Source organism: Sorghum bicolor, chromosome 1, assembly GCF_000003195.3.
Source record: "Sorghum bicolor cultivar BTx623 chromosome 1, Sorghum_bicolor_NCBIv3, whole genome shotgun sequence".
Lineage (NCBI taxonomy): Eukaryota > Viridiplantae > Streptophyta > Magnoliopsida > Poales > Poaceae > Sorghum > Sorghum bicolor.
Window position 1 is genome coordinate 58,747,391 of NC_012870.2, and position 26,545 is coordinate 58,773,935.

The following is a 26,545-nucleotide window of genomic DNA, read 5'->3' on the forward strand; positions in this document are numbered from 1 at the left end:
ATGTATCCGTACGTACGAAAGCGCTGGCAGGCTCCGTGAATTTGCAACTCGCCGGCAATGCAAACAATAGCACGCCGCGCGCCGGACACTTGTATTTCGCGACGTGCACGTGCTGCACTTTCTGGCGGTTACCACCAAACCCTGCACGAGCACAACGACAGGCACAGGCACGCGCATCTGTCTCCTAGCTGTTCGATTCACATCAATCTTGTGAGTGCTTCGGTTCGTCCTCCCTGGACTCCTCTACGGTGTGAACCAACAACAACAACGAGCTAGGCTAGGCCGTGCTGCTTCAATCTAGTAACTAACTGTTTAGGCACCTCAACGGTTCCACTTCCACATCGACACACACTTCAGCATTATTTTTCTTAGACATTATTGTTTGAATATTATTGGATTCACCTCAAACCACATGTGTTAATTCAAGTTTCACTCCAATCTATCCCAAGACATGTGGATTGATGCGAATCCAACTACTAAACGAAAGAAGAAACACAAGAGCTACCTCTTCATCCCATAGGGCGAGCTTGAACAAAATATGAGAAACTTATGAGTCTTACTCATTGCCGGCCTCTTTCATTTTCATTGTTATAGCCGACTATACATAGAAGTACGGTCCTCTATGAAAACTTGTCATCACATCTAGCGGCTCTTGGGGAGGGCATGGAGGTGGAGTGATGGATCGTGACAACTTGGAGAAATCGGTGGACAAGAAAGGGAAGTGATCGAAGTGTCTAATGGTGCGACTGGTAGTCTAGAATCAAGTGGCCTAGAGCAGGAGCGTTAAGCGTCCGCACGCATCGCGGTTAGGGCTTGGAGTCAAGCGTAGTGTGGGAGCATAAAGCGCTCACCCGCATGGTGGCTGCGGCCAGGCAAGGGGGCTTGGAGCGAGCATGCGATAGCAAGCTAACACTAGTGTGGGTGATTCCTCGACACAAGTTGTGGCAGTGTCTCGGTGTGAAGAGAGAGGGCCAGGGAGCACTCACGCGCATGTCCACAGTTGCATGGCATAGGGGCATGGAGTGTTGTGTAGTGTCCTAGTGGGACGGAGAGGGGTGGATAGCACTCACTCGCACGTCGATGGTGCCCTACCGTAAGGGGCACAAAGTGTTAGTGTGCTCACAGCGATTGTTAGCGCAGATTGGTCAGAGCGTGCATCAGAATCTCACGCACAAAGGGCAGTGGTGCCTCGGTGTTGTTAGTATAGATAAGATGAGGAGGGAAGGAAAGGTGGGAAAGAGAAAGTATGTGGGACCTATGATGGCATATTAAGATTAATGTGCTAAAAGGCTTATCTCCTCTTCTGCCTTTTAGATAACACGACAGTGGCATGTCAAACATGATCTAGCTTGATAAATCAGTTGTTCGGGAGCTTGTTGATTCAACTGTTGTTGATGAGAGGAGTATTGCATGTAATTGAGTCATAGCATGTGCATAGAAGTGGACGCGCATCACATGGACAACACACTTAGGCCCCGTTTGGTAGAGATTGTCTGGTAGCTTTAGGAGCAATTCTACACTATATTTTGCCAACAGGGCACGTCAAATGGCTCTATGAACGAAGCTCTTGAAGTCGCACCGAGAGAGATTTACCGAAGCTAGAGGAGTTGAAAAATAAGACTTTTCTCGACTTTGTCATCCTTACTTGTGGGCTAGCCCTAAAATACCCCTTTGCCATGTGTGTGGGACAGACACAATAGCAGGATTTTGACCGAGGTGCTAGGGCAAAGTCGGAAGGCTAGGTAGGGTGGAGTGTTGGGGGCATGGGGTGGGGTGGAGTTGACAATGAAATGATGGATGGGGCGGGGCAATAGAGTGGTATAGGGAAACACAAGGTGGCTAGATGAAGAAGATGATAAGGGGGAGGGACGATAGAAATACATAATGGAAGAGAAAAGAGAAAAAAGAAAAAAATAGAGAAAGGTATTATGGATATTTCACCCTTTTATCTTCCATGAGAAGTTGTTTAGCTAAATATTTTTCTAAAATAGCTTCAGCTCCACTTGTGGTGCTGTTTATGGAGCCAAAGCTAAAAAGGCTACTCCACTAACGAAGCGAAACTTGTTTTCTGGCTTGGAGGCAACGACCTTAGCAGTTGAGACAGTGGCGAGAGAGAGGAAGGACATCCTAGACCAACTTCTCCACATGCAAATAGAGGCTATCAACGGAACTAGTCTAGGTAATCTTATAAAACTAGCCTTGACCGAAAAAACTTCATATGCGCTAACATTGCTACTGACCAGCCTATGCCCATTTGTCTACAATCTCCCAAAAAGTCTAAAAATCATTTTTATTTTTTTTTGTGATTTGGAACTTGAACTCCGTTACTCATTTGCCTTCATATGATCCATACAAATTTGTTTCACAAGAATGTGGTACTTAATCCTTGGTTCTTGACTCTTGAGAAATTTTGAAATTACAACCAAGGATCCTCGAAACTTTAGATTTTGCAAAAGCGACATATTGAGGATGATGCACAACTTCTTTGCCTTCCTTTGGTTCATACAAACTTGATTTGAGAGATTTATGAGATTTTGAGAGAATTAGCCTAAATGGATTTAAGAAAATCTCTTAACTTATGATTAGCCAACAAACAACCATCGAACCATATCCACAAGTGAGTAGATAGAATCACAAAGATCCAAATATTTACAAAACCATCTACACTTGGTCATCTAGTTGTTTTTTTCTCAAATTATATCCTATTTCAAATCAATACAAGCATGATATATTTAGCTCATACCCACATTTTTTAAAAATAATCCCTCATCACATGAAACTAATTCAGATAATGTAAAAAGAGTTGAGAGTATCTGTCAAATATCGAAGACCATTGCAATTCACCAAAATATGGACTCTTGGTGAAACTTAAATAAGTTACACACAAATACACGCATTAGCATAAAAAGGGCTTTAGATGCACATCAGTATTTTAAATACTTAATGTAATCAGATACCTTGGTCTCTAGCAACCAATTTTTACTTTTAGGTGAAGAGAAACGTTTAGGCTTGTGATATACATTTGAACAAGCACAATATCATCTTATTGATTTTGTATGGATAAGCTCTAGACAGGAGATTACATTAGTAGTAACACAAGCATTAGTTTCTTATTTTAGCAACCCTTTAAACGTCGATGAGAATTAAGCGACCAAAATAGAGAAATCTTATAACATGGATTAAATCTCCTTCAAAACACTTAGTGAGATTACACAAATAACTTAGAGGAAATGTTAGCCCCACAACAGTAGTCATAGAGTAAGTTCCCATTATGATAAACACTCTAAGTATTCCAATTCTTCATATAGCACTTTATTCATTTAAGAGTTTGGAGGCTTTTACTCTATGTCTAGGTCATGACAACAATAATATAATTCAAATTGAACTTATGCCAAGATATAATTTGAGTTATTTAGTGACCACTCAAGTGGGCCATCCAATCATTAGCTGCTCAAATAATTACCAATATGCATATATCATGTGTGTGTGTATATAACAAGTTGTAACCCTAATGCTACCTCTTCAGCCTCTTGTCCTTATTCTTGATTCTTAGTTGGCCCCGACAATCGCCATTCCTACCTTCGGCCTCCCTAGCACCCAATCGCTAGTCCATCACCCTACCTTCGGCCTCTCCAATCACGTGACCTGGTGCCAAGTAGATCTAGCATTCAAACCACTGGAAAGTGTCAGACCAGACATCGACGCCACACGAGTGCGATTGTGGGCAGGTGTTGACGGTCCTTAATGCTCACATTTAACCATCAACTAATCATGGAAAAGGATCCAAATGCAACCAACACCTAGACTTAGGGTTTTATCTGACAGAATTCCACGAGTTTTGGTGTTTGTCTGTTTCTGCAGAGGGTTATCAGGAAATACGGAAGAAAGGCCCACACGTCGGGTTTACATAGAGATATTAACGTGCCGCGCAATTTTCTATCATCTAGAAGACTCCAGAAGCCACGGGACCGAAGCGGAGGCCGAGAGGGCTCAGGCACAGGGCGCCCGCCCTCCCTTACTGGGCGCCCGCCCTCCCCCCTGAACCAATCAGGGTGAAGTTCGGGGATCATGCTCCACCGACCTAATACTTCAAGGAAAACCACACGATCAATGTCGGTTTGATCCGACGGCCCAGATTCACTTGAAGGGACTATAAAACCAGACCCCCCTGGCCCCTGGAGATCATACCTCTTCTACAGAAACAAAGCTAGGGTTTCAATTCTTCATCCAAGTAGAGAGGATCCCTCTAGTTCTTCTAGTTCTACCTCTAGTTCATCTAGATCTAGTTCTAGTTCATCTAGTTCTAGTTCTAGTTCCTCTAGTTCTAGTTCTAGTTAGTTCTAGTTGTAATCTAGAAAATAGGGAGAGAGAAGAGGAGAGCGGAGGAGGAGGAGCCGGATCTGTCGGATCTTCCTCAACATTGTACTTTTGCAGCAACTGGTTCGTTCTTCATCGTTCTCCAGGTTCTTCAATTCATAATCCTGAGTTCTTTAATTACTTTTATTTACATTCAAGTTATTTATTGGATTCCCGCTTGCATCAAGTGCTCTAATCTTTGCAACATTAGAGTAGTAATTAATAGATTAGACGTGGTGTTTAGTCTTGCAATTATCTGGAATTGCACCCAATCCTGCGGATTGTTGTGGTAGCCTTAGGGTAGTGACAGCCCTAACGGTCGACGTATTCCACCTCGTTCGGATCGGTGTTTGTAGGACCGTAGTCAGACCTTCCTAGCCCCCTTCTCATCTCTTTCTGTGGTTAGTGCTCTGATGTCCCGATATAGATAATCTTGAAGTAATTCTTGATTCTTAGATCAACTAGAGAACTCTCAGGAAACTTCCTCTCTTCCCACCAAAAAATAATTATATAGTTATCCTTGGGCGATCTTGGATCTTAATTAGTACACTCACGTTCTCTGTGGAAAATCGATACTCTGGAATACTCCCGGGTGAAAGCTACATCGGTATCCGTGCGCTTGCGGATTTTTCTGTTTGCGTTTAAAATACCCAACAAGCTTTCTGGCGCCGTTGCCGGGGAACGGTAGCTGTGCTAGTTTTGAACCAAGTCGTCCGTGTATCCTTTTTCTTTTCCTTTTTTTACCACTCACCTTACCATTTTCACCACACCACATGGATTTCACTCCTATCTATAAATTCTTTGCTCCAAAGGGCGAGTTATTAGAGCCACCACCATCATCACATCTAATTCTTACAGATGGCTACGACCTCGGCCCTGATCTAATAGCCATGATTCAGGAGCAACCCTTCTCTGGGCAAGTAGATGAAGATCCATACACCCACCTTAGAGAATTCGAGCAGTTGTGCTCTTGCCGATCTATTTCTGGCATGACACAAGAAACCCTTAAATGGAAATTATTTCCGTTCTCCCTTTTGGGAAGAGCAAAGAAGTGGTATGCTCATTCTATAGGAGGCGTTAATGGAAATTGGGACGAACTTCGGGACAACTTTTGTCTCGCTTTCTTCCCACTCTTTCGAATCGCTGACCTTAGAATCGAAATTCTTACATTCAAACAAAGAGAGAAGGAAACTTTAGGAGCAGCTTGGGCTAGGTTCACAAGCCTTACCAATTCCGGTCCAAACCTTTCCATGCCTGACCATGTACTGTACTACCACTTTTATCATGGTCTAAGCAAGGAGGCTGCTCTTCACCTCGACATTGCTTCAGGAGGCTCATTCACACACAAACTCACAGATGAGGGGAGAGCTATCCTAGAGAGAATCCTTGAAAATACCCCTTACACAGGCATTTATGATGAGTTTCCTGAAGAAGAAAAAGAAGTCGAGCCTGATCTTAAACCAAAAGATGAGGAACTTGCAACCAAGTTAGAAATTCCACCTGACCCATCCATTAATTTGGTTATAGAGAAACCTCCTGATAAGGGAATGCAAAACCAACTAAGGGATGATGAACCACCACCTTTAGAGCATCCCTTTGAAGATTATGGAAACACCTCGAATTTTCCTATCCAAACACGACCTCTAGCAAGGACCACTCAATCCATTCTAAGAGTAGAATCTGTTGACATAGAACACATCAAAAGCCTTTCGGCTATTTTGAGTTATGAATGGCTAACAGAAGCTGAGCTGTCTCCTGAGGTAGCTCGAATCATCACTCCTTCAACCATTCTTCTATGCCAAATTAGAAGGTCCGCTAGGAAGGTCCACTACAATCCATATGTTGGGATAAATGTTATTTCCAAGGAGTTAGCTGACACTCTTTATCCCAACGAGTCCATAACCCCATCTCAAAAACTTTTACAAAGTCCATCTAGATTAATTCTAGAGAGCCATGGGGTATTAAGGGCAGTTCCTATTAGAATCAAGGACTCTGGAATATGTCTAGATTTTCACATTTATGACATACCGGAGATTCCTCTCTTGATTGGTAGACCAATCATGAAACTTCTACAAGAAGAACCACAACGAGGTCATTTAGACTTCAAAGTTGGGAATTCCACTATTGTTGTTCCTCTTGCTAGATCAATTAACACGATAGTGGAACCCAAACTTGAACCAGATCCTATTGAGGAGATCTTAATGTTGACTCGAGAGGAGATGGCCCAACCATTCTTTAATCATGAACACTTTGTTCAAGAAGAAGAAGAGTTGGTAGAACCCGTTGAGCTAGACAAAAATGAACAACCTTCACCTTCTTCGATAGAGTTAAAACCTCTTCCTTCTGGCCTTAGATATGTCTTTTTGCACAACAACTCAAAAACTCCAGTAATTATCAGTGACAAGCTTTCCGATTATGAAACACAACAACTTGTCACTGTTCTTGAAAGACATAGATCAGCATTTGGCTACTCTCTCGAGGATCTCACGGGCATTAGTCCCATTCTCTGCACTCATCGTATCCCTATTGATCCCAATTTTACACCTTCAAGGGAACCACAACGGAGACTTAACAATGCTATGCGAGAGGTTGTTAAGAAAGAGGTCCTCAAACTCTATCATGCTGGGATTATTTATCCTGTGCCACATAGTGAGTGGGTTAGCCCTGTCCAAGTAGTGCCAAAGAAAGGAGGAATGACGGTCATTAGGAATGAGAAGAATGAACTCATCCCTCAACGAATTGTCACTGGGTGGCGTATGTGTATTGACTATCGAAAACTCAACAAGGCTACAAAGAAAGATCACTTTCCGTTACCCTTCATTGATGAAATGTTGGAACGGCTTGCAAACCACTCTTTCTTTTGTTTCCTTGATGGTTATTCTGGATATCACCAAATCCCAATCCACCCAGATGACCAAGAAAAGACTACCTTTACATGCCCGTATGGAACTTATGCATACCGACGAATGTCGTTCGGATTGTGCAATGCTCCAGCTTCTTTCCAACGGTGCATGATGTCTATTTTCTCAGACATGATTGAGAAGATCATGGAGGTTTTCATGGATGATTTTACCGTCTATGGCAAAACCTTCGATCATTGTTTGGAGAATTTAGATAGAGTCTTGCAGCGATGTGAAGAAAAGCACTTAATCCTGAACTGGGAGAAATGCCATTTTATGGTTCAAGAAGGAATAGTGCTAGGACATAAAGTGTCCGAACGTGGTATAGAGGTGGACAAAGCAAAGATTGAAGTTATTGAAAAACTTCCACCTCCCATGAATGTGAAAGGAATCCGTAGCTTTTTGGGACATGCAGGGTTCTATAGACGCTTTATCAAGGATTTCTCTCAAATTGCTAGACCCCTAACTAATCTCCTAGCTAAGGACGCACCTTTCATCTTTAGTGATGAGTGTCATGAATCTTTTCAAACTCTTAAGAAAGCACTCATCTCAGCCCCAATCCAACCACCTGATTGGAATCTTCCTTTTGAGATCATGTGTGATGCTAGCGATTTTGCGGTTGGTGCCGTTTTAGGACAAACCAAGGATAGAAAGCATTATGCCATATCCTACGCTAGCAAAACCTTGTCTGGACCGCAGCTCAATTACACTACAACTGAAAAAGAGCTGTTGGCTGTTGTCTTTGCTATAGACAAGTTTAGATCTTACTTAGTGGGGGCAAAGATAATCATCTATTCAGACCATGCTGCTCTCAAGTACCTCCTCACTAAGAAAGATGCTAAGCCTCGTCTAATTCGATGGATTCTTCTACTCCAAGACTTTGACATAGAAATCCGAGATAGGAAGGGAGTAGAGAATTCCGTAGCCGACCACTTGTCCAGGCTTCAATATAAGGAAACACATGATGAGCTTCCCATAAATGACTACCCAAGGGATGATACCCTGCTTAAGATAACACATGCAGATCCATGGTACGCAGACATCGTAAACTTTATAGTAAAAGGCTATGTCCCACCTGGTGCAAACAAAAGGAAGTTGCTTCACGAAAGTCGTTTCCACCTTTGGGATGAGCCATATCTTTTCCGAGTCTGCGCTGATGGACTCTTGAGAAGGTGTGTTCCTATGGTTGAGGCTACTCAAATTATGGAAAGATGCCATGCCTCGCCATATGGAGGACACTATGGAGCATTTCGGACACATGCTAAAATTTGGCAAAGTGGTTTTTTCTGGCCAACGATGTATGAAGATACAAAGGACTTTGTCAGGAGATGCCACCGGTGTCAAAAACATGGGAATATTAACTCACGAAATGAAATGCCTCTCACAAATAATCTTCAAGTAGAACTTTTCGATGTTTGGGGCATTGATTTCATGGGGCCATTCCCTATGTCCGGGAATTGCGAATATATCTTAGTAGCTGTGGACTACGTGTCCAAATGGGTAGAAGCCCTTCCTTGTCGATCAGCTGATTCAAAACATGCCAAGAGAATGTTCCATGAAGTAATCTTTCCTCGCTTTGGTATAGCCCGGATAGTTATAAGCGATGGAGGTTCTCACTTCATCGACAAAATCTTCCGAAAGTACCTAGCCGATCATGGAGTTCGACACAACGTTGCAACACCATACCATCCTCAGACTAGCGGTCAAGCCGAAACATCTAACAAACAAATCAAAAATATTTTACAAAAGACCGTAGATGAGATGGGTAAGGGGTGGAAGGACAAACTTTCTGATGCACTTTGGGCGTATAGAACTGCATTCATAACACCCATAGGCATGTCACCTTATCAACTTGTATATGAAAAAACTTGTCACTTGCCTGTGGAAGTAGAGTTTAAGGCTCATTGGGCACTCAAGAAATGGAACATGGATCTCCACCTAGCTAGCGAGAATCGTCTGATGCAACTATCTGAGCTAGAAGAATGGAGAGAGAAAGCCTACCACAATTCAAGGATCTATAAAGAGAGAACAAAACGATGGCATGATAAGAGAATCAAGCACAAGGAGTTTAAGCCTGGAGATAAGGTTCTACTATTCAATTCAAGAGTTAAGCTCTTTGGGCATGGTAAGCTACGAAGTAAGTGGGATGGACCATACAAGGTTATTGACACTTCAACTCATGGAGCCATTACCATCCAAGATGACATAGGTAACACTTTTAAGGTAAATGGTCAACGCTTGAAAATCTATCTTGAGCCACAAAACAACCCTGTAGAGGAGCTTGATGTGATTGAGTTTATAGAATTCTCATATTAAGCTCTCATAAGCTCTAGACAATTACCTAACCCTTAACAAGTTCCACGAGTTTTGTTGTCTATTTGGGTTGTGCAGGATTTTGAGGCTTAAGAAGAGTGAGACCGAACATGCAGGCCACAAGAGTGAACGACTATGTCAACATCCAGCTTGGGGGAGGCACCCCACGTGTATCTAGATAAGTATTACTTTTCTTTCTTAGTTTTATTTACTAGTATTTGGAAATAAAAAAATGCATAACCATGAAACCAAACAAAGTTTTTCTTTTGAGTAATATACAATAGTTTTGTGTAATCCTAAGTTTTAAATAAAATAAAAAGAAAGTTTGGTTCAAGTCTAGGTAATTGACAAACATGATATGAGAAGGTCTGAGCTACTATTTAACTTGTTCTAAGTTTTGCTAGAGTTCTGGAGATTTTATCTTTTGAAAATCTAAAAATTCATAAAAAAAAATATGAGATCATAATACCTAGAGTCTTATAAGATATAAATATTAAAACTGTGGGCACTTGCTTTGTTCAAGCCATTGTTAATTCTTGTAGTTTTGGTTGAGAGAATTATCATGCTCCCAAGATCAAGATCTTTTTGTTTTTAAAATATAAAAGATTCACTCTTCCGAAGTATTATTGTGTTAGAGGCATGGGACTATGCAAAATTTTGATTCGAAAAAAAAAGTGAGACGAGAGGTAAAAATGGACAAGTGTCCGAAGTAGAATTAGGGGTACAAAGATACCCACCTGAGTGGAAAAAATAGACATGTGTCCGACAGTAGAATTAGGGGTACTTGCTGCCCACTTGAAAAAAAAAGAGACTGAAAAAAAAGAAGAGAAAAAAAAAGAAAAAAAATGATAGCCATGGTCCCTCTAATAAGCAATATGCCAGTAAGAGATGACAAACTATTCAAAAAGGTCAAAGGTCTTGATCTAGGAGTATGACATTCCTCTCCCTTACTCCGAGCTTTGACATAGCAAAATGCAAAGTAAGTATGCTAAAACTTTTAAAGCTCTACTTATATATCTTTCGAGAAGAAGGCAAATGCCTCAGTTTTATTTTGCAGACTTATAAAAAACTCCAGAACAAAGGTAAGACAGAAGAACTTGAGACATAGTGCTTGACTTGATCGTTCTGTTTTTCAATCACTTAAGACCTTAGTGATAAATTAAAAAAACCCTGTAGTAAGAGGCATAAAAGTAACCCTTGTTTTCTTGCTGATTTTAGCTTTGCTCAGGGACGAGCAAAGGTTAAGCTTGGGGGAGCTTGTTGACGGTCCTTAATGCTCACATTTAACCATCAACTAATCATGGAAAAGGATCCAAATGCAACCAACACCTAGACTTAGGGTTTTATCTGACAGAATTCCACGAGTTTTGGTGTTTGTCTGTTTCTGCAGGGGGTTATCAGGAAATACGGAAGAAAGGCCCACACGTCGGGTTTACATAGAGATATTAACGTGCCGCGCAATTTTCTATCATCTAGAAGACTCCAGAAGCCACGGGACCGAAGCGGAGGCCGAGAGGGCTCAGGCACAGGGCGCCCGCCCTCCCTTACTGGGCGCCCGCCCTCCCCCCTGAACCAATCAGGGTGAAGTTCGGGGATCATGCTCCACCGACCTAATACTTCAAGGAAAACCACACGATCAATGTCGGTTTGATCCGACGGCCCAGATTCACTTGAAGGGACTATAAAACCAGACCCCCCTGGCCCCTGGAGATCATACCTCTTCTACAGAAACAAAGCTAGGGTTTCAATTCTTCATCCAAGTAGAGAGGATCCCTCTAGTTCTTCTAGTTCTACCTCTAGTTCATCTAGATCTAGTTCTAGTTCATCTAGTTCTAGTTCTAGTTCCTCTAGTTCTAGTTCTAGTTAGTTCTAGTTGTAATCTAGAAAATAGGGAGAGAGAAGAGGAGAGCGGAGGAGGAGGAGCCGGATCTGTCGGATCTTCCTCAACATTGTACTTTTGCAGCAACTGGTTCGTTCTTCATCGTTCTCCAGGTTCTTCAATTCATAATCATGAGTTCTTTAATTACTTTTATTTACATTCAAGTTATTTATTGGATTCCCGCTTGCATCAAGTGCTCTAATCTTTGCAACATTAGAGTAGTAATTAATAGATTAGACGTGGTGTTTAGTCTTGCAATTACCTAGAATTGCACCCAATCCTGCGGATTGTTGTGGTAGCCTTAGGGTAGTGACAGCCCTAACGGTCGACGTATTCCACCTCGTTCGGTTCGGTGTTTGTAGGACCGTAGTCAGACCTTCCTAGCCCCCTTCTCATCTCTTTCTGTGGTTAGTGCTCTGATGTCCCGATATAGATAATCTTGAAGTAATTCTTGATTCTTAGATCAACTAGAGAACTCTCAGGAAACTTCCTCTCTTCCCACCAAAAAATAATTATATAGTTATCCTTGGGCGATCTTGGATCTTAATTAGTACACTCACGTTCTCTGTGGAAAATCGATACTCTGGAATACTCCCGGGGAAAGCTACATCGGTATCCGTGCGCTTGCGGATTTTTCTGTTTGCGTTTAAAATACCCAACAGCAGGCAGCCTCATCAACACACTACACGTGTAGTCACCTATTGAGAGCCGGGGAGCCAGCAGACTTGCTGTAGATCGAGAAATCTAGCAATGCTCCCCAGCCCCTACCCCAAAGCTCCCAATTGAACTCTAGTGATTGGATGACCTCTAATCTATAAACTTTGATGAATGTTGTGTGGTTGGCGTGTAGTCATTGATTTTTGATGGTATAATGATCTTTTGTTGTCTTGCTTAACATGTGTCGTGTGATGATGATGATGATGTAGGGACAAGAATCCATGGGAATTAACTTCTCACGTGGGGGTAGAAATGAAGAGCGAATGTTCTTTGTTGGCATTTGTGAAGACCCCGTGAGAAAGGAACGGAGAATATGTTTGGACAAAAAAGTTTTTTGTATTAATATCTTTAGCCATGTTGGTGTAATGCTTTCTAAAATCATGTCTAGTGTGTAGTATAGTCACATAAGAGCATCTCTACCAGAATGAGAAAAACAATGCTCTTACCTTCAAAATTTTCAAGTAGGGGAATGAGGTGAAAAAAAACCCAGCTCTAGCAGATTTTTTTTTCTCAATCTCCCTTCCCTATATTTTTCTAAATCCCTAAAATGGAGGGGATCCAATAATTTTTTTCTCAATACCCATTTCTCCTCTTTCTATCAATGTCATTTCAGGCCCACATGGTTATCACCACCGTGACACTGCCACCATGTCATCGCGGCGGATGAGCGCGTGGGCCACACCGTTGTCACGCCGGCCAAACCGTTGTCATGCAGGGCGAGTGCGGGCCACGCTGTTGCACCGCCAAGCGAGTATGGACCACACCGCCGCCGTGGGTGAGTGTGGAGGCCACCTTGCCACCATGGTGACCAAGCATGGTGCCAACGAGGGATGGAGAGAGAGAAAGGAGATGGAGGAAGAAGAAGATAGCTTTAGACATTTTTTTGACGAGGAACTTTAGACATTGAGAGGCGAGTGTTCCTCTAGACATTGAGAGGCGAGTTTTACCCAAATAAAAAGATATGTTTTCTCTATAACTCTAGTCTCCTGGAGCCTGATGACCTATTTGGTCATCCATGCTCCATAGATCTTGAGACCAATCTTCGTCTTGTCCCGTGCACGTGTAACCGGTGTAGGACTGGACCATGCGACCCCTCCCGATCGCTGGTGCTTCCCGCTACGTGGCGCGCACCACCCGCCCGCGTCAGCAAAAGCTCGCGCGCCAGCGAGCCTCGATGCCATTGCCACGGTTGCTTTGGGGGTTAATCCCGTGAACAGCGAAAACGAAACGAAACGCTCATGACCGAGACAACCGGTAAACTGCCTTTTCCACCTCCGCTTCTAGAAAGAGAGGGAGGGAGCAAGTCGACAGTCGCCGCCTATTAATACGCGCCCACCTCCAACCTCTCTCCTCTCCCTTTCTCTCTCTCGCCTCCCAAATCCCCTCCTCGTCGCCGCCTCCCTCCTGGTTTCCAAGCCCCGTTGGGAGGCTCCCCGGCACCGGCATTGGGTATAACCTCGCCGCCTCCGTCCGGTAAGGTTTCTCCTCCCGAGATCGACCCCCATGCTTTCTTGGAAACTACTATGTTACGTTGCTCATCTAGTGCTCATAGATCTCGCCGCGCAGAATTGCTTGTCGGGTTCGTGTAAATTTCCTTTTGTTATCTGTGCGTATTCCTTGTCGTCTCCGCCTCCCCATGCGACGGCGACGGCCGTCGCCCCCACGGGGAATCTGTTCCGTTCCATGTGTGGAACTGTATCCGAAGAGCCCCCCAAAGACGAGTTTTTTAATCGAGCCGCCCACAACACGGCCATGAGAAAGCAGGTGGGATGCAGAGGGAAGGGCAGGGAGGGAGAAGGGTGTTGGCCGTGGTGGTTGGCTGTGTGGGATTCTTCCTCGCGGGGGGTCTCTGCGGCCGAGCCGGGGTTCGTCCAACTGGACGTACTTTTATCTTGCCCTTTTCCCCGATTCTTTTTGGATGTATCGCAACTGGGGGAGGGAAATAAAAAGCATATCTTTGATGATTGCCGCACTGCACCGGTCTGGCCTTGTGTTCGAGGGCCCCCACGTATTTTGTTCTTGTTGGTTGCGGTTGATGGGCCGCCGTTGTGAGCAGCATGTTGCATCGCTGAGGCTTTCTTGCAAGCCTGGCCAGGCGCCATCTGTTGTACAAGCCTATTGATTGGCTGATTGATGCCCCGGTGGTCCCAGTCGATTAGTCCTGTCACGATACGTGGTGATTACTGACGTAATCCCCAATTATGTGCTTGCCTTTTGTTTCCCAGTGCTACTGCTGAACAGTACCATGTGCACCTGTCTCGAATTGCTCTTTGAATTTTCCTAGTATTTTAGTGTGTGTTCTCATGGACACCCTATGCAATTCACCACGCTAGGGAGACTTCACCGACAATGCCAACATCCGTGCATCTACCATTAGTACACATGGGTCTCACCAAATCATCCATGTTTATGTCATTTGTTGTAATTTTGCCTTAAATTGTTAATGATGGATGGATCAAACATCATTTTCCAACTAATATGTGGCGGTACATAAAGGAATCATGGCTCACCAGCTGATGTCTTTTTCATTTTCCCTTGTAACTCCTGACTCGTGGAAAAAGGCGATCCTGTCTTTTTCCTTTTAAAACATGCAAGACAGGAATAGGAACTAAGCTGTTCAATGTTGTCAGTTATTCTTGCATTAGGTGGTGTGGTGTTTCATTAGACATTACATGACAACACTTTTTTTGTTTTTTTATTACTGTAGTGTAGGCTGTGATTGTGCACAATTATTGTCCTTGGAACTGATTGGTATGTCGGATGAATGAGTTCTCCTTGTAAATGATCTGAGTTGACCAGGGTGATGAACCAGTATAAAGTGATTGATATGTTCAAGGCTTATCTTTTTTTTTTCTTCCAATACAGAATGCAGGGTCTTCACATTTAATGGGCTGGATGCGGTACATGCATGTTTGCAGTGACAAGAACACATTGAAACGTTGGTTTTTCATTGACAAGAGGGTTGGTTAAGCATTTTGGTGCACTAACCTTTTGTAGTCTGTAATTGGTTTCACAACAAGTCTCTTGGAGTTGTGTCTTGTTGATGGATTTGAAGACAGGCCTCAATTCACCTGTTATTGCTGACCATCTCCCTACGTTAGCATCACCTGCTGCTGTCATGACTTTCACAACACCTACTAGCTTTCCCTCTCCGGGGCTTTGCTTGAACACTACAAAGAAGATACCTCTACCTGGTAAGATTGAAGAAGTTCGTGCTACTGGATGGCTTGACCTCATGAAGGCCTCATCACCTACCCGCAAAAGGCAGACCAAGGATGCCATCTGTGATACTCAATCTGATGATCTTGATTTGCAATACCGCAACTGGACGGTATGTATCTGAACCTATACTGTATGGCATAATTGTAACCAATATGTTAGTGATTCCCATTGCTTCACCTTTATAGGTGAACTATCCTTCTGCTTTGACCTCATTTGAGGAAATTAGTGATCTTGCTGGGAATAAAAGATTGGCATTGTTTCTTGATTATGATGGAACACTTTCACCGATTGTGGACAATCCTGAAAATGCATTAATGTCTGATGAGGTATGTTTTCCTTAAGTCCAACAGTTCTTGTAAAATTAGCATTCCAGTGCAATTTCCAGTCCACTTTCTAAACATTGTATTTCACAGATGCGTGCTGCAGTGAGGCATGTGGCATCACTTTTCCCAACTGCAATCATTAGCGGAAGGTCTCGTGATAAGGTATACAATGTTATTGTTCATTACACAAATTACTCCTATCAGCATTGCATCTTTCTCTCATTGATTTTTTTAGGTTTTTGACTTTGTCAACCTAAATGAACTATACTACGCTGGAAGCCATGGAATGGACATAATGGGCCCTGTTAGGAAGACTACTGACTCCAATGGCGTGGAATGTATTCGGTCAACTGATGCGCATGTGAAACTACTTTCTAGATCTTTACCCTCATAATTTAAATTTCTTACTCGCTTTCGTAGTGTGAATCTCCTTTTCCTCCTCGTAGGGTAAAGAAGTCAATCTGTTCCAACCTGCTAGTGAGTTTTTACCTATGATCACTGAGGTATGCTGTATCAACTTCTTGAGTTTAAGTTGCCATCTTATGTCATATGGTTGGACTTACTCAGTGGTGTACATGCCAGGTGTATGAAAAACTTGGTGAGAGTGTTAAGGACATTGATGGTGCAAGGATGGAAGACAACAAGTTCTGTGTGTCTGTGCATTACCGTAATGTGGCGGAAGATGTAATAGTTCTATATCTTAGTGTTTATATCATACAGAAAATGTGCATTGGGATTATTTGAGCTGAACACGGACCATTTAAACTCAAATTCCTATTCTTGCTTCTTAGGACTATAAAAAGGTTTTCCATCGTGTAAGTGCTGTTTTGGAAGATTACCCTTGCCTAAGACTAACCCATGGGAGAAAGGTGAGGATTATGCACCTTTAGAAGGCTTTCCTTATTAAAATATTTGTTGTAAGCAGTCTGAATTTGATTAATATTCAATCACACTCTTCAATCCAGGTTTTTGAGGTCCGTCCTGTTATTGATTGGAACAAAGGTAAAGCTGTGGAGTTTTTACTCGAATCACTTGGGCTCAACGAGAGTGAAGATGTTCTCCCTATCTATGTTGGAGATGACAGAACAGATGAAGATGCATTCAAAGTATGCCTAGTTCACTTGAATGGACTTCTAAAGCATATATTTCCACAACACATAATTTACTCTTGGTTCAAATAGGTTCTGAAGGCAAGCAACCGTGGCTTTGGAATATTGGTGTCATCTATACCCAAAGAGAGTGACGCCTTCTATTCCTTGAGGGATCCAGCTGAGGTAACTCATAGCACTGTGGCAACCACAACAAATTTTTGCCTTTGAATATTTCTTGGTTCAAAAGGAAAATTGAAAACTTTTGAACGTTTGACTATGTGTTGGGTATTGCAAGTTTAGAGAAATGAAACATTCTGTTGATGCATATAGGTGATGGAATTTCTGAGAATGTTGGCAGCATGGAAGGAGCAGTCCACCTGATACCAGTTTTGCTGGGTCTGGAGAAGAACCAAGATTATAAATATTAGCAAGATATATAATGCTAACCAAATAAGTCGGCTATTTGGAGGAGTCAAGCCAAAATATTTTTGATTTGGCAATTTATAAGAGGCTACCATGTTTTGATACCTTTTCAGTCCCACTTTGTTCTTGTGTTAAATGGGTTTCTCAATCAGTTTAATTCTTTCATTATTTAGTTTCCTTTAGTATATATGGAAATATTCTTGAAAAGGAATTTTGTTTCCTGCTAGTGTTTCGCTGTGTCGTGAATTTTGTATTCTTCAAGCTGTAAAGGATCGGTTTTTCGTTTAAACAACATTTTAGCTGACAATGGCTCATGGAAAGTCAAGTTATGAACAAGGAGCCGCGGAGACCTACATTGCAGTTGCAGGCATGTTGCGTGCCTGGGCTTTCTTTTTTATCTTTGCTGCAAGTGTGTCTGGAATTCTGTCTGCTGTTCCGAATATCTATTCCATGTTGAGCTGGAACAGTATAATCTGGCGATCAAAATGCTCAGCTCGCTATTCGCGAATGTGCCGATGTGTTGTGTCGCTATTTCGCATTAGTTTAGTCTCGTCTGATAAAATTATAGTGATAATTTCAGTGTAGTCGGGTGAATTTCTATGGCTACTGTCGTGACCTTGAAATAGCGATCATGTTAGATGGCAAACAGCTGGACTGCGGACAATCCTATTTACTTAAGCTTATCTTTCTGTCAGCTATTTAGTACTAGTATGCTATGTTTCTTTGGTCCAAGCGAACAGATCCAATAAAAATGTTTCTATGGAGAAGAAGAAAGAGTTTTTTCCCCTTCTTTGGCATATGTTTCAATTTTTTTTGGGAGGATTGCATCCATTTCGATTCTTTTGAGATGAAGCATCCATTTCAGTTGATATATTTTGATTCGAAAAAACTGAACTACAAATTGAATTGCACCATCTATTTCTAGTTTCTTGCAGAGACTCATAGGAATAGATATTTTGGGTAGAAAGATCTTTAAATAATGCACCATCTATTTCTAGTTTCTTGCTCGCTAAAGATAAAAAGCGTGGATATATAGCTCTCTAAAGTGTTACAAGATATAGAGAAGCTGTTGGAAGAGAGAAAGTTATAAAGATCAAATTTTATTTAAATTAAAAGAAAAATGAGAGTGAGTTTAAGAAAGACGGAGACGATGCAACTGGGTCATGCGGCCCACCGCACTTTCCAGGTGACGACAGTTCGGCCCATGACCCCTAGCCCATACACAATCAGACCGAGTTCCTTCTAACCCATCACGGCACTTCGACGGGCCACACACACTTTTCCTTTGAGGACCACTCCTCCTCCTTGCACTGTAGAGTCCAAAACCCTACGATCCGCGCCACCATGCCGCGCCTCGCCGCCGCCGCCGCCGTATCACGCCGCGCCGGCGAGGCCCTGCGCCGCGGCGCGCTTGGGAGACTGCGGCTTCTCTCCTCCCTCCAACCGTCGAACGCCGCCTCCAGCGACGAGGTAACCAAGCGCCTGGTCCGCCGATCCCACCGTCGTGGCATCCTCCTTCGGCATCGGAGGCGCGGGGGTTCCGTCGCTGACACCGTATTTTGCGCAGGTGCTCGTGGAAGGAAAGGCTACTGCGCGCGCCGCCGTGCTCAACCGCCCCGGCTACCTCAATGCCCTCACCACCACCATGGTTCGTCCCCATTTCCTCGCGTTGGTGCGCAGTTTTGTTTTGGTGGTGATTGGAAGGCTCTTTGTTCGACGAGATGCTTTACATAGTTGTGTGGTGATGGGGTTTGGGCTCACAGCTCACTGAGCTGTAGGTGTATTGTTTGATGAAATGAGTCGGTGATCATGCTCCATAGCAGTTTGGTGAATTATGCTCTCTTTTAGTCCCCTGCTATCTTTTTGCGGAGCATGTGTATAATGTAATGCCCACACAGTCATTTATGCGTGCTGGGCGCCTTGGTGTTGGGACTTGGGTGAACTATCCTTTTCTTCAACAAAGGCGGAGCTTCCACAGATTGATTCTGTCCCTTCCTTGCAGTGCAAATGATTTTTAGCCTTAGTTTATTCGTGTGTTGATATTGCTGACTTCATTTGTTTTTTCTGTCCATGGCTGTATGGATTATAGCTTACAGATTTACATTGGAAACAGTTGATCTGATTCTTGGTGAAATGTGTGTCTTGATAGGGAGCTAGGCTTAATAAATTTTATGAATCATGGGAGGACAACCCAGACATTGGCTTTGTCATGATGAAGGTATGGTGCTTCATCATTTCAGTTCTGCTAATATTGCTGACCAAATATAAATTGAGTTGTTCATTGCATGAAGGGCAGCGGCCGAGCATTCTGTGCTGGTGGGGATGTTGTTAGATTACGTGAACTTATCAGTGAAGGTGGGTGGTTAGGCCTTGCATAGCATATAGTTTGTATCCCATTGCGAACTGTTGATAGTAATCATTCCGTTATATTTCTGTCACCTGCTTATCCTTTTTAGTAAACTGTCTGTCAATGCTTGTTTTTGCTTTCACAAAACAACAGCAAGTTATTATGATGACACAATTTGTCAAAACAACTCTCCATTTGCTTGCTTGCTGAATCTGCTTTATTTGTCTCTAGAAAAGGTCGATGGAAAGAACGAAAATCAAAGGTTTTTTTTTATCCAATTTATTGTACAAGAAGTTCCTTAAATTTGGATGGTCCGCTGTAAACTTGTGCATTGTAAAAATGTTTTGTGCTGTTCAAGTTTACCTTAAATTTAATATTTTTCCTTATCAGGCAAGCTGGAGGAATGCAAGGATTTTTTCAAGACTTTGTACATGTTCATTTATTTTCTGGGCACATACTTGAAACCACATGTAAAGTATATTGATCCAGAACTATTTTCTTGTTACAATTCATTGTAATATTTTTGATTTTACATCTGAGATTGCATTTATCTGCTAATATAGATTGCCATTCTTGATGGTGTTACTATGGGTGGTGGTGGAGGTGTTTCCATTCCTGGAACGTTCCGCATTGCAACTGATAGAACAGTATGTCAATATATTTTTACTCATTCGCTTATATTTTCCATAGATTTCTGTGGCGAGCTTATGCTATTTTCCTCTTTGTGCTTCCTCTATTTCTTGCATAGTTTGCAGTCAGGTATTTGACATGTTTTTTTAATTTGCCGATTTTAGGTCTTTGCAACTCCAGAAGTTCATATTGGATTCCATCCTGATGCTGCAGCCTCATTTTATTTGTCGCATCTAACTGGTCATGTTGGTTAGTGCTCTTATGTGGAATTACATCTTGTCCCTGCTACTTTATTGGTGGTTGTGCTGTCCATTGCAGAATAGGAATATGTAATCAGTCTGCTAGTTTTCACACTGGGAGCCTTGCAGGGGAATATGTGGCCTTGACTGGTGAAAAGCTCAATGGAACAGATATGATTGCTCTTGGCCTTGCTACACACTATTCCATGAGTGGCGTAAGATTCTTTTACTATATATTTCATGTTTGAAGTCCAGATATTTCTACTGCGGTATTTTAAATTAACTTATGAACATTTTGTGTTTGTTTTTTGGGACAGCATCTGGATCTGATCGATGAACGACTTGCAAAGTTAGTAACTGATGATCCATCAGTTATTGATTCTTCCCTTGCACAATATGGAGACATGGTTTATCCAGACAAAGAAAGCATTGTTCATAGGTAATCTATTTTACCAAACATTGCTCATCAAACACTTTACCATGTGTCATCTCCAAAATCCGTTTTTGGGGTTTTTTTGGATACATAATTATTAATTACACACCCTGTAGAAAAAGGCAGAAATGTTAGGTTTATCCATTTATGAACAAGAATTGAAAGCATTGCTTGTTCTTTCCTGGAATAGATTTGAGCATGGCGGGCTTTGATCTGTCTTCCTTTCCTTCGTGCCATTACTTTTGGGCATGTCAGTTTATTTTCTTCATAAAAATGTTATATTGGTTGGATTTATATATGCGCTTGAGATGGTGAAATCTTGGTGCTGCATTATCTGCTCTTTAAAAAATAATCGACTGTTTCTTCTTTTTAGTTAAGAGTAGGTATTGGCCCATGTGTTGCTATGGGCACATAATAAAATTTAAACGATACTAATATTTTTTTTAAGTTTAAATCCTAACAAACAATAATTTGCTCATCCCTTGCCTCTTTATTTTGTAGCCCATTGCCTCTTTCTTTCTATAGAATCAATCGGTGGTGGCTGTATAAGCATGGGAAATGATGTCTAAATGCCCTGCCTCTTTTCTTCTGAACCTCTTTTCCCCTTTGGTCTTCCACTTTTGCATTTCAGGAAGCAATCTGCTCCGTAATATGGCCACTGTTATCTTGCCTGAAAGTAAATGTAAGGAACAAGTGTTGTAAGCACAAACATCTATACTTGATGATGAAATTAACTTGGCCACTATTGTCTTGCCTAAGTAACGTAAAGAACAAATATTGTAAGCACAGACATCTGTACCTGATGATGAAATTCACTAAAATCACTGCATGATCCAGAGCACTCACGGGAACCTAATTTCATATCAACAATATGAGACACCCGATGATATGAAGTCCATAAACTAAAGCACGGGCTAATAATCTGAGATAACAGGTGATAGTGTGGACTCTGGTTCAGACCAACTGCAAGACGAGAGCTTCAGTTTGTGGTGAAGCCACTGCCACCATCTGTGCTGGTGTCCAGGTCTTTCACCGCGACCACATCACAGTGTACACGAACACACGGACAGCCCAGAGCAGTGGATTCGGGTATGAGAAATAGCTCTCTGCCGGTGAGCAGGCCAGCCCGCTCCCTCTGCTCGTACTCATGCCTCCACTACCCCCGTGCTTAGCTCGCGCAGCTCTGCCACCAGGGTCGCGCACCTCACATCCCTGGCCTGATCTGTGGCCATCAAGCATCTTGCCGCAAGTCCAGTATCCGTGCCACCTCGGTGTGCGCTCCTCCACAACATGTGGCACAGCGCTCCGCCACAACACGGGGCACAGCGCTGTGCCGCAACACGTGGCGCAGCGCTCCCGGCAACCTCCAGACACAGATCCATGTCCACCACCACTGGCCTCTGCACCATGGCATCCTCACATCCAACATCCATTAACCTCGCTAGAGGCATTGGAGAGATCATCGCCGTCCACTCATTGCCATCCACTCCTGCCAAGAGCACACATAAACGGCTGAATACATTTACACAGTTCATCAGTAAGGCATGTGCAAAAGAAGAGCACCTTATGAAACTTTTTTTTTTCACCGAGTGTGTCAAGGGTCACACATTTTGAAGTAGGCAAGATGTGCTGTAAGGATCAAGAGTCTACCTTCATATTGCGGATTGCGTATATCATCTTGATTGTCATCCTCATTTTTCCATTTCTGTTACCTTAGGCTGGAGGTGATTGATAAATGCTTCAGTCACGACACAGTTGAAGAGATTGTTGATGCGTTGGTGAGTGATGATTCAGCTGCTTTTTACTATCCTAACATACATCATTGTTTGTTTGATTTGATAATGAGTGTAATATGAGATATTATTCATTCATGTATGCCATCTGTGGCTTGTTTTGTGACCTTTTGCTATCATCTCACTATTTACCGTGAAACTTTCATGAATCTTATAGTTAACCTATGATGAAACTTACCATAACTCCTTGCTCCTTGATACATTTTCATCATTGCAATTTTGCTGCCCTGAATGGTGCATGATTTAGTTTGTTGAGTTCAGTGTTTTTTTTTGCTTTTGTGACTGAAAGTTCTGTTCAATTTTCATACGATTTAAAACTGAGTACTGTCATAATCAGGAAAGTGAAGCAGCTAGCTCAAATGAAGAATGGTGTACCTTGGCACTGAAACGATTGAAAGAGGCCTCTCCGTTAGCTTTGAAAGTCTCACTGCGATCGGTAAGTAGAAGTTCTACAACCTCAGTTGTTTGTCCTTGTGCTGTTGACTGAGATTGTTTCTGGCCATGATGTAGATACGCGAGGGTAGATATCAGACACTCGATGAGTGCCTTGTCCGTGAGTACCGCATGTCCATGAATGGAATCTCAAAGCAATTTTCTCATGAATTCTGTGAGGTATGTTCTTAATGCTGCATTCTTTCCAGAAGTTCAGAGAATATCTGTAAACTATTATGCTCGATGAAGTGATCGTTGTTGCCACAAACTTTTAAAACTTGAAAGTGAATACTATCAAACTTAGTGATTTGGAAATTGAGAGGTTCCTGTCACTAAATTTGTGAAATTCTGGTTATAGAAGTGAACTTTGATCATTTTATTTTATTTTGCTGTTGCTGGTTAAAAGATTGCATCTTTTGTTATATACTACTCCCTCCGTTCCTAAAAGAATGCAATTCTGGAACACTATCATATTTTAGTATACAAGTTTGACCAATTATAGATAAAAAAGTATAAATATACTCCCTCCGTCCCTGAAAGAATCAATTTCTAGAGTTGTCCTAAGTCAAACTTTTTAAACTTTGACCAAATTTCTAGAAAAAAATGCTAAGATTTATAGTATCAAATTAGTATTATTAGATTCATCATAAAATATATTTTCATATAATGTGTATTTTATATTATAGATGTTGTTACTCTTTTCTATAAAGTTAGTCAAACTTTAAAAAGTTTGACTGGCACGGATCCTAGGAATTGATTCTTTCAGGGACGGAGGGAGTACCAAATAAATACCATTAGATTAATTATGAAATATATTTTCATAATAAATTGATTTGGAGCCATAAATGTGAATATTATTTACTAAAAACTTGGTCAAACGTAAAAAATTTAAACTGACAGGCATACCATAGTCATATTCTTTTAGGGACATAGTTAGTAGTTCTTATTTTCTCATCCCTGTGTAGGGTGTCAGAGCACGACTAGTCGAGAAGGACTTCACTCCTAAGGTAATTATTTTACTGTTTTGTTTGATCGGTTCTTAGTACTAGGTAAAACAATTCTGTTCTTTGTGATCTATATAAGTTGATTTATATGTATTTGTTGTCTCAGTGGGATCCTCCTGCCCTTGAATATGTTACAAATGACATGGTTGACGCTTACTTCGCACCTCTTGGTGATTTGGAGCCTGAGTTGAAGCTACCTACAGAATCGCGAGAGGCATTTGTATGATAAAAAAAAAATCATTCCAAGGTCCCAACCTGATAAACGTGTTATAATTTGTGTAGCCATTATTTTTGGCAGCACAACCAGCCCTGTTGGACCAACTACCCATGTGCTATATACACGTTTTGGCGTATTCAATTTTGAGCGCTAAAGGGAACTTTCAGTATTTGTCATGAGTTAGCTTTTCACCTTAAGACCTTGTTCGCTTCATTCCTAAACATGATTGAGGGGGATCGAGGAGGATTTTGACCTGTAGGTGATTTAATCCCCCTCAATCCCTCCGAACGAACAGGGGTTGCAAGTGCTTTCCATGAGAGCATCTCTATCAGGTTACTTATCCATCATCCTTTTTTTTTTTGAAACGGAATCCATCATCCTTTAAACATACATCTAAGTGATGTCTTATTATTAGTAGTGTACGTATATTTTTCCTTCCCCTATCCAACAAACTACCAAAACCCAATATCCTATACCCCCTCTTAGTATTAACACATAGGACCCATTCCTCTCACTTCTACGGACGTGGTGCGACTTGACGCCTCTTTCGTTTTTCCCCGTGCGGTGCACCCACCTCTCCTTTCTATGACTCCCTGAACGCCGCATGGGAAATTTTGATATTAACCCTGAGTTTGCAAGTCCCTCAACATTATTTGACACCTAATTTGTAAGCCTTTTGAAATTAAACCATGTGCACGCAAATTATTGGATATGAGTGTTTACTAGCAAAAATGTCCGTGAGTTATAACTGGACGCATGCTTTATTGTATGATTCTCGTGCTATAGTAATAAACTATCTATTTTTATTAAATTTATTAATTGGACTTGATCCAACCTTATGTAAATCAAATAAATTGTAAGGTTATTGAATTTATTAATTAGGCTTTACCCAAACTTAAGTAAATCAAATAAATTCTAAGGCCCGCCGCACTTGCTTGAATCTTTAGTTGGTGGAGACACGAGAAGATGGGTGAGTGAATCACTCGAATTACGGAAACCCGGCCCATCCCCTTTGACTCCTAACCAAATAACCCTAGATCAAAAGTTGTTCTATCCTATCCCCGTCATCCTCCTATTCAAATACATGGTTAGTTGCTAGAGCTTTAGGAGAAATGCCAATCTTCTCACATCAGTAAACAAGGAATGGATGTGCTTTCGAGACAGCTAATAACAAAGGAACCATTTGATAGGGCTTCTACCTGGCTCCGGCTCATCCAGAGGAGCCTTACCAAACATTTTGTAGGAAAATATGTTTTTAGTGAAAAACAGAGATTTTAGAACCATTTTGGAGGAGCCACCCCTCAAGAGGAGCCCTGTTATACACTCTCAAAGTATCTTGCATCCTATAGGGGCAAATATTGTAAATTTAGAATATTTATGGGAATATAGCCGTTGGGAAATAAGATATCACAACATTAGGACAAATATTGATTTGTCGACATTCATATTTATGGGAATATTTATTTGGCATAATTTATGGGAATATTTATGGGACATTAGGGCATTCATATTTATGGGACAAATATTAGGACAAACATTAGGACAAATATTTTATGGGAATATTTATTTGGCATAATTAACATTGGAGGAGAAGAAATGGACTGCACAAGACAAAAGTATATTTGTAGGGCATTTCATTTCACTAGTCAAAGGTTATGTAGAGAAGTGCATGGCCAGATTTAGGGTAGATGGCCATACTATCAACAGAGGCTAACTTGTTTGCATCAGTCATCTAGTGCCACTCGAGTGATCTAACCTTGCATACGTTGCTAGGATCGAGTGACATGGTAAAAAGAGTGAAAATCCTTTGGAAAAAATGTTTGTGAAAAGCTAACATATGTGCACAAGGTGTTGTTCACTTGGTGTTGGCATATTTACAAAGGAAAAGAAGTTGAAAGGAAGGGAGGTTCTTCTAGGGTCATCGGACCTTGGCCAAGGGGTGTTAAACCATTGGTGGTCGGGTTTGACAGAAAACCCTAGGTCTCGGGCAATAGTAGGGTGCCAGACCCTAGTGAGGGGAGGCGTTGGACCATTGGCCATGGGTTCGACAACTAACCCTAGACAGACTATGTTTTAGGCAAGCATCAGACTCGGCACTGGATGGGCGTTGGACCTTGGCCATGGGTTCGATAGTAGGAATTTGTAAGAGTCGGACCATGCCATTGGTCCAATGAAGAGCGTTGACCTAGGTATGAAAAGTTTTGGAGATCTCATGAGCTCTCAGTG

General features: G+C 41.9%; 2 protein-coding genes across 2 annotated transcripts; both read left to right on the plus strand.

Annotated features, from left to right (window-relative positions):
• LOC8058110 (probable trehalose-phosphate phosphatase 2) lies at positions 13,482–17,623 on the plus strand. Its single transcript, XM_002464920.2, has 11 exons — positions 13,482–13,638; positions 15,031–15,496; positions 15,573–15,713; positions 15,801–15,872; positions 15,946–16,071; positions 16,157–16,213; positions 16,293–16,394; positions 16,502–16,579; positions 16,676–16,816; positions 16,892–16,984; positions 17,132–17,623. Exons 2-11 carry the CDS (start codon positions 15,209–15,211, stop codon positions 17,180–17,182), a joined length of 1,149 nt encoding a protein of 382 aa, XP_002464965.1. The 5' UTR covers positions 13,482–13,638; positions 15,031–15,208; the 3' UTR covers positions 17,183–17,623.
• LOC8058111 (3-hydroxyisobutyryl-CoA hydrolase-like protein 2, mitochondrial) lies at positions 18,483–24,516 on the plus strand. Its single transcript, XM_002464921.2, has 14 exons — positions 18,483–18,694; positions 18,792–18,872; positions 19,374–19,442; positions 19,516–19,579; positions 19,962–20,041; positions 20,135–20,218; positions 20,366–20,450; positions 20,570–20,655; positions 20,758–20,879; positions 22,591–22,651; positions 23,004–23,102; positions 23,177–23,278; positions 24,064–24,105; positions 24,209–24,516. Exons 1-14 carry the CDS (start codon positions 18,569–18,571, stop codon positions 24,326–24,328), a joined length of 1,221 nt encoding a protein of 406 aa, XP_002464966.1. The 5' UTR covers positions 18,483–18,568; the 3' UTR covers positions 24,329–24,516.

What these genes read in the sequence shown, in the direction of transcription:
- LOC8058110 (XM_002464920.2), top strand. Translation starts at nt 15,209, where the DNA reads ATGGATTTGAAGACAGGCCTCAATTCACCTGTTATTGCTGACCATCTC. An exon ending in ACCGTAATGTGGCGGAAGAT is followed by an intron (nt 16,395 to 16,501) that starts GTAATAGTTCTA and finishes CTTGCTTCTTAG; the next exon opens with GACTATAAAAAGGTTTTCCA. An exon ending in CCTTGAGGGATCCAGCTGAG is followed by an intron (nt 16,985 to 17,131) that starts GTAACTCATAGC and finishes TGATGCATATAG; the next exon opens with GTGATGGAATTTCTGAGAAT.
- LOC8058111 (XM_002464921.2), top strand. Translation starts at nt 18,569, where the DNA reads ATGCCGCGCCTCGCCGCCGCCGCCGCCGTATCACGCCGCGCCGGCGAG. An exon ending in GCATCTAACTGGTCATGTTG is followed by an intron (nt 20,451 to 20,569) that starts GTTAGTGCTCTT and finishes GGAGCCTTGCAG; the next exon opens with GGGAATATGTGGCCTTGACT. An exon ending in CACACTATTCCATGAGTGGC is followed by an intron (nt 20,656 to 20,757) that starts GTAAGATTCTTT and finishes TTTTTGGGACAG; the next exon opens with CATCTGGATCTGATCGATGA.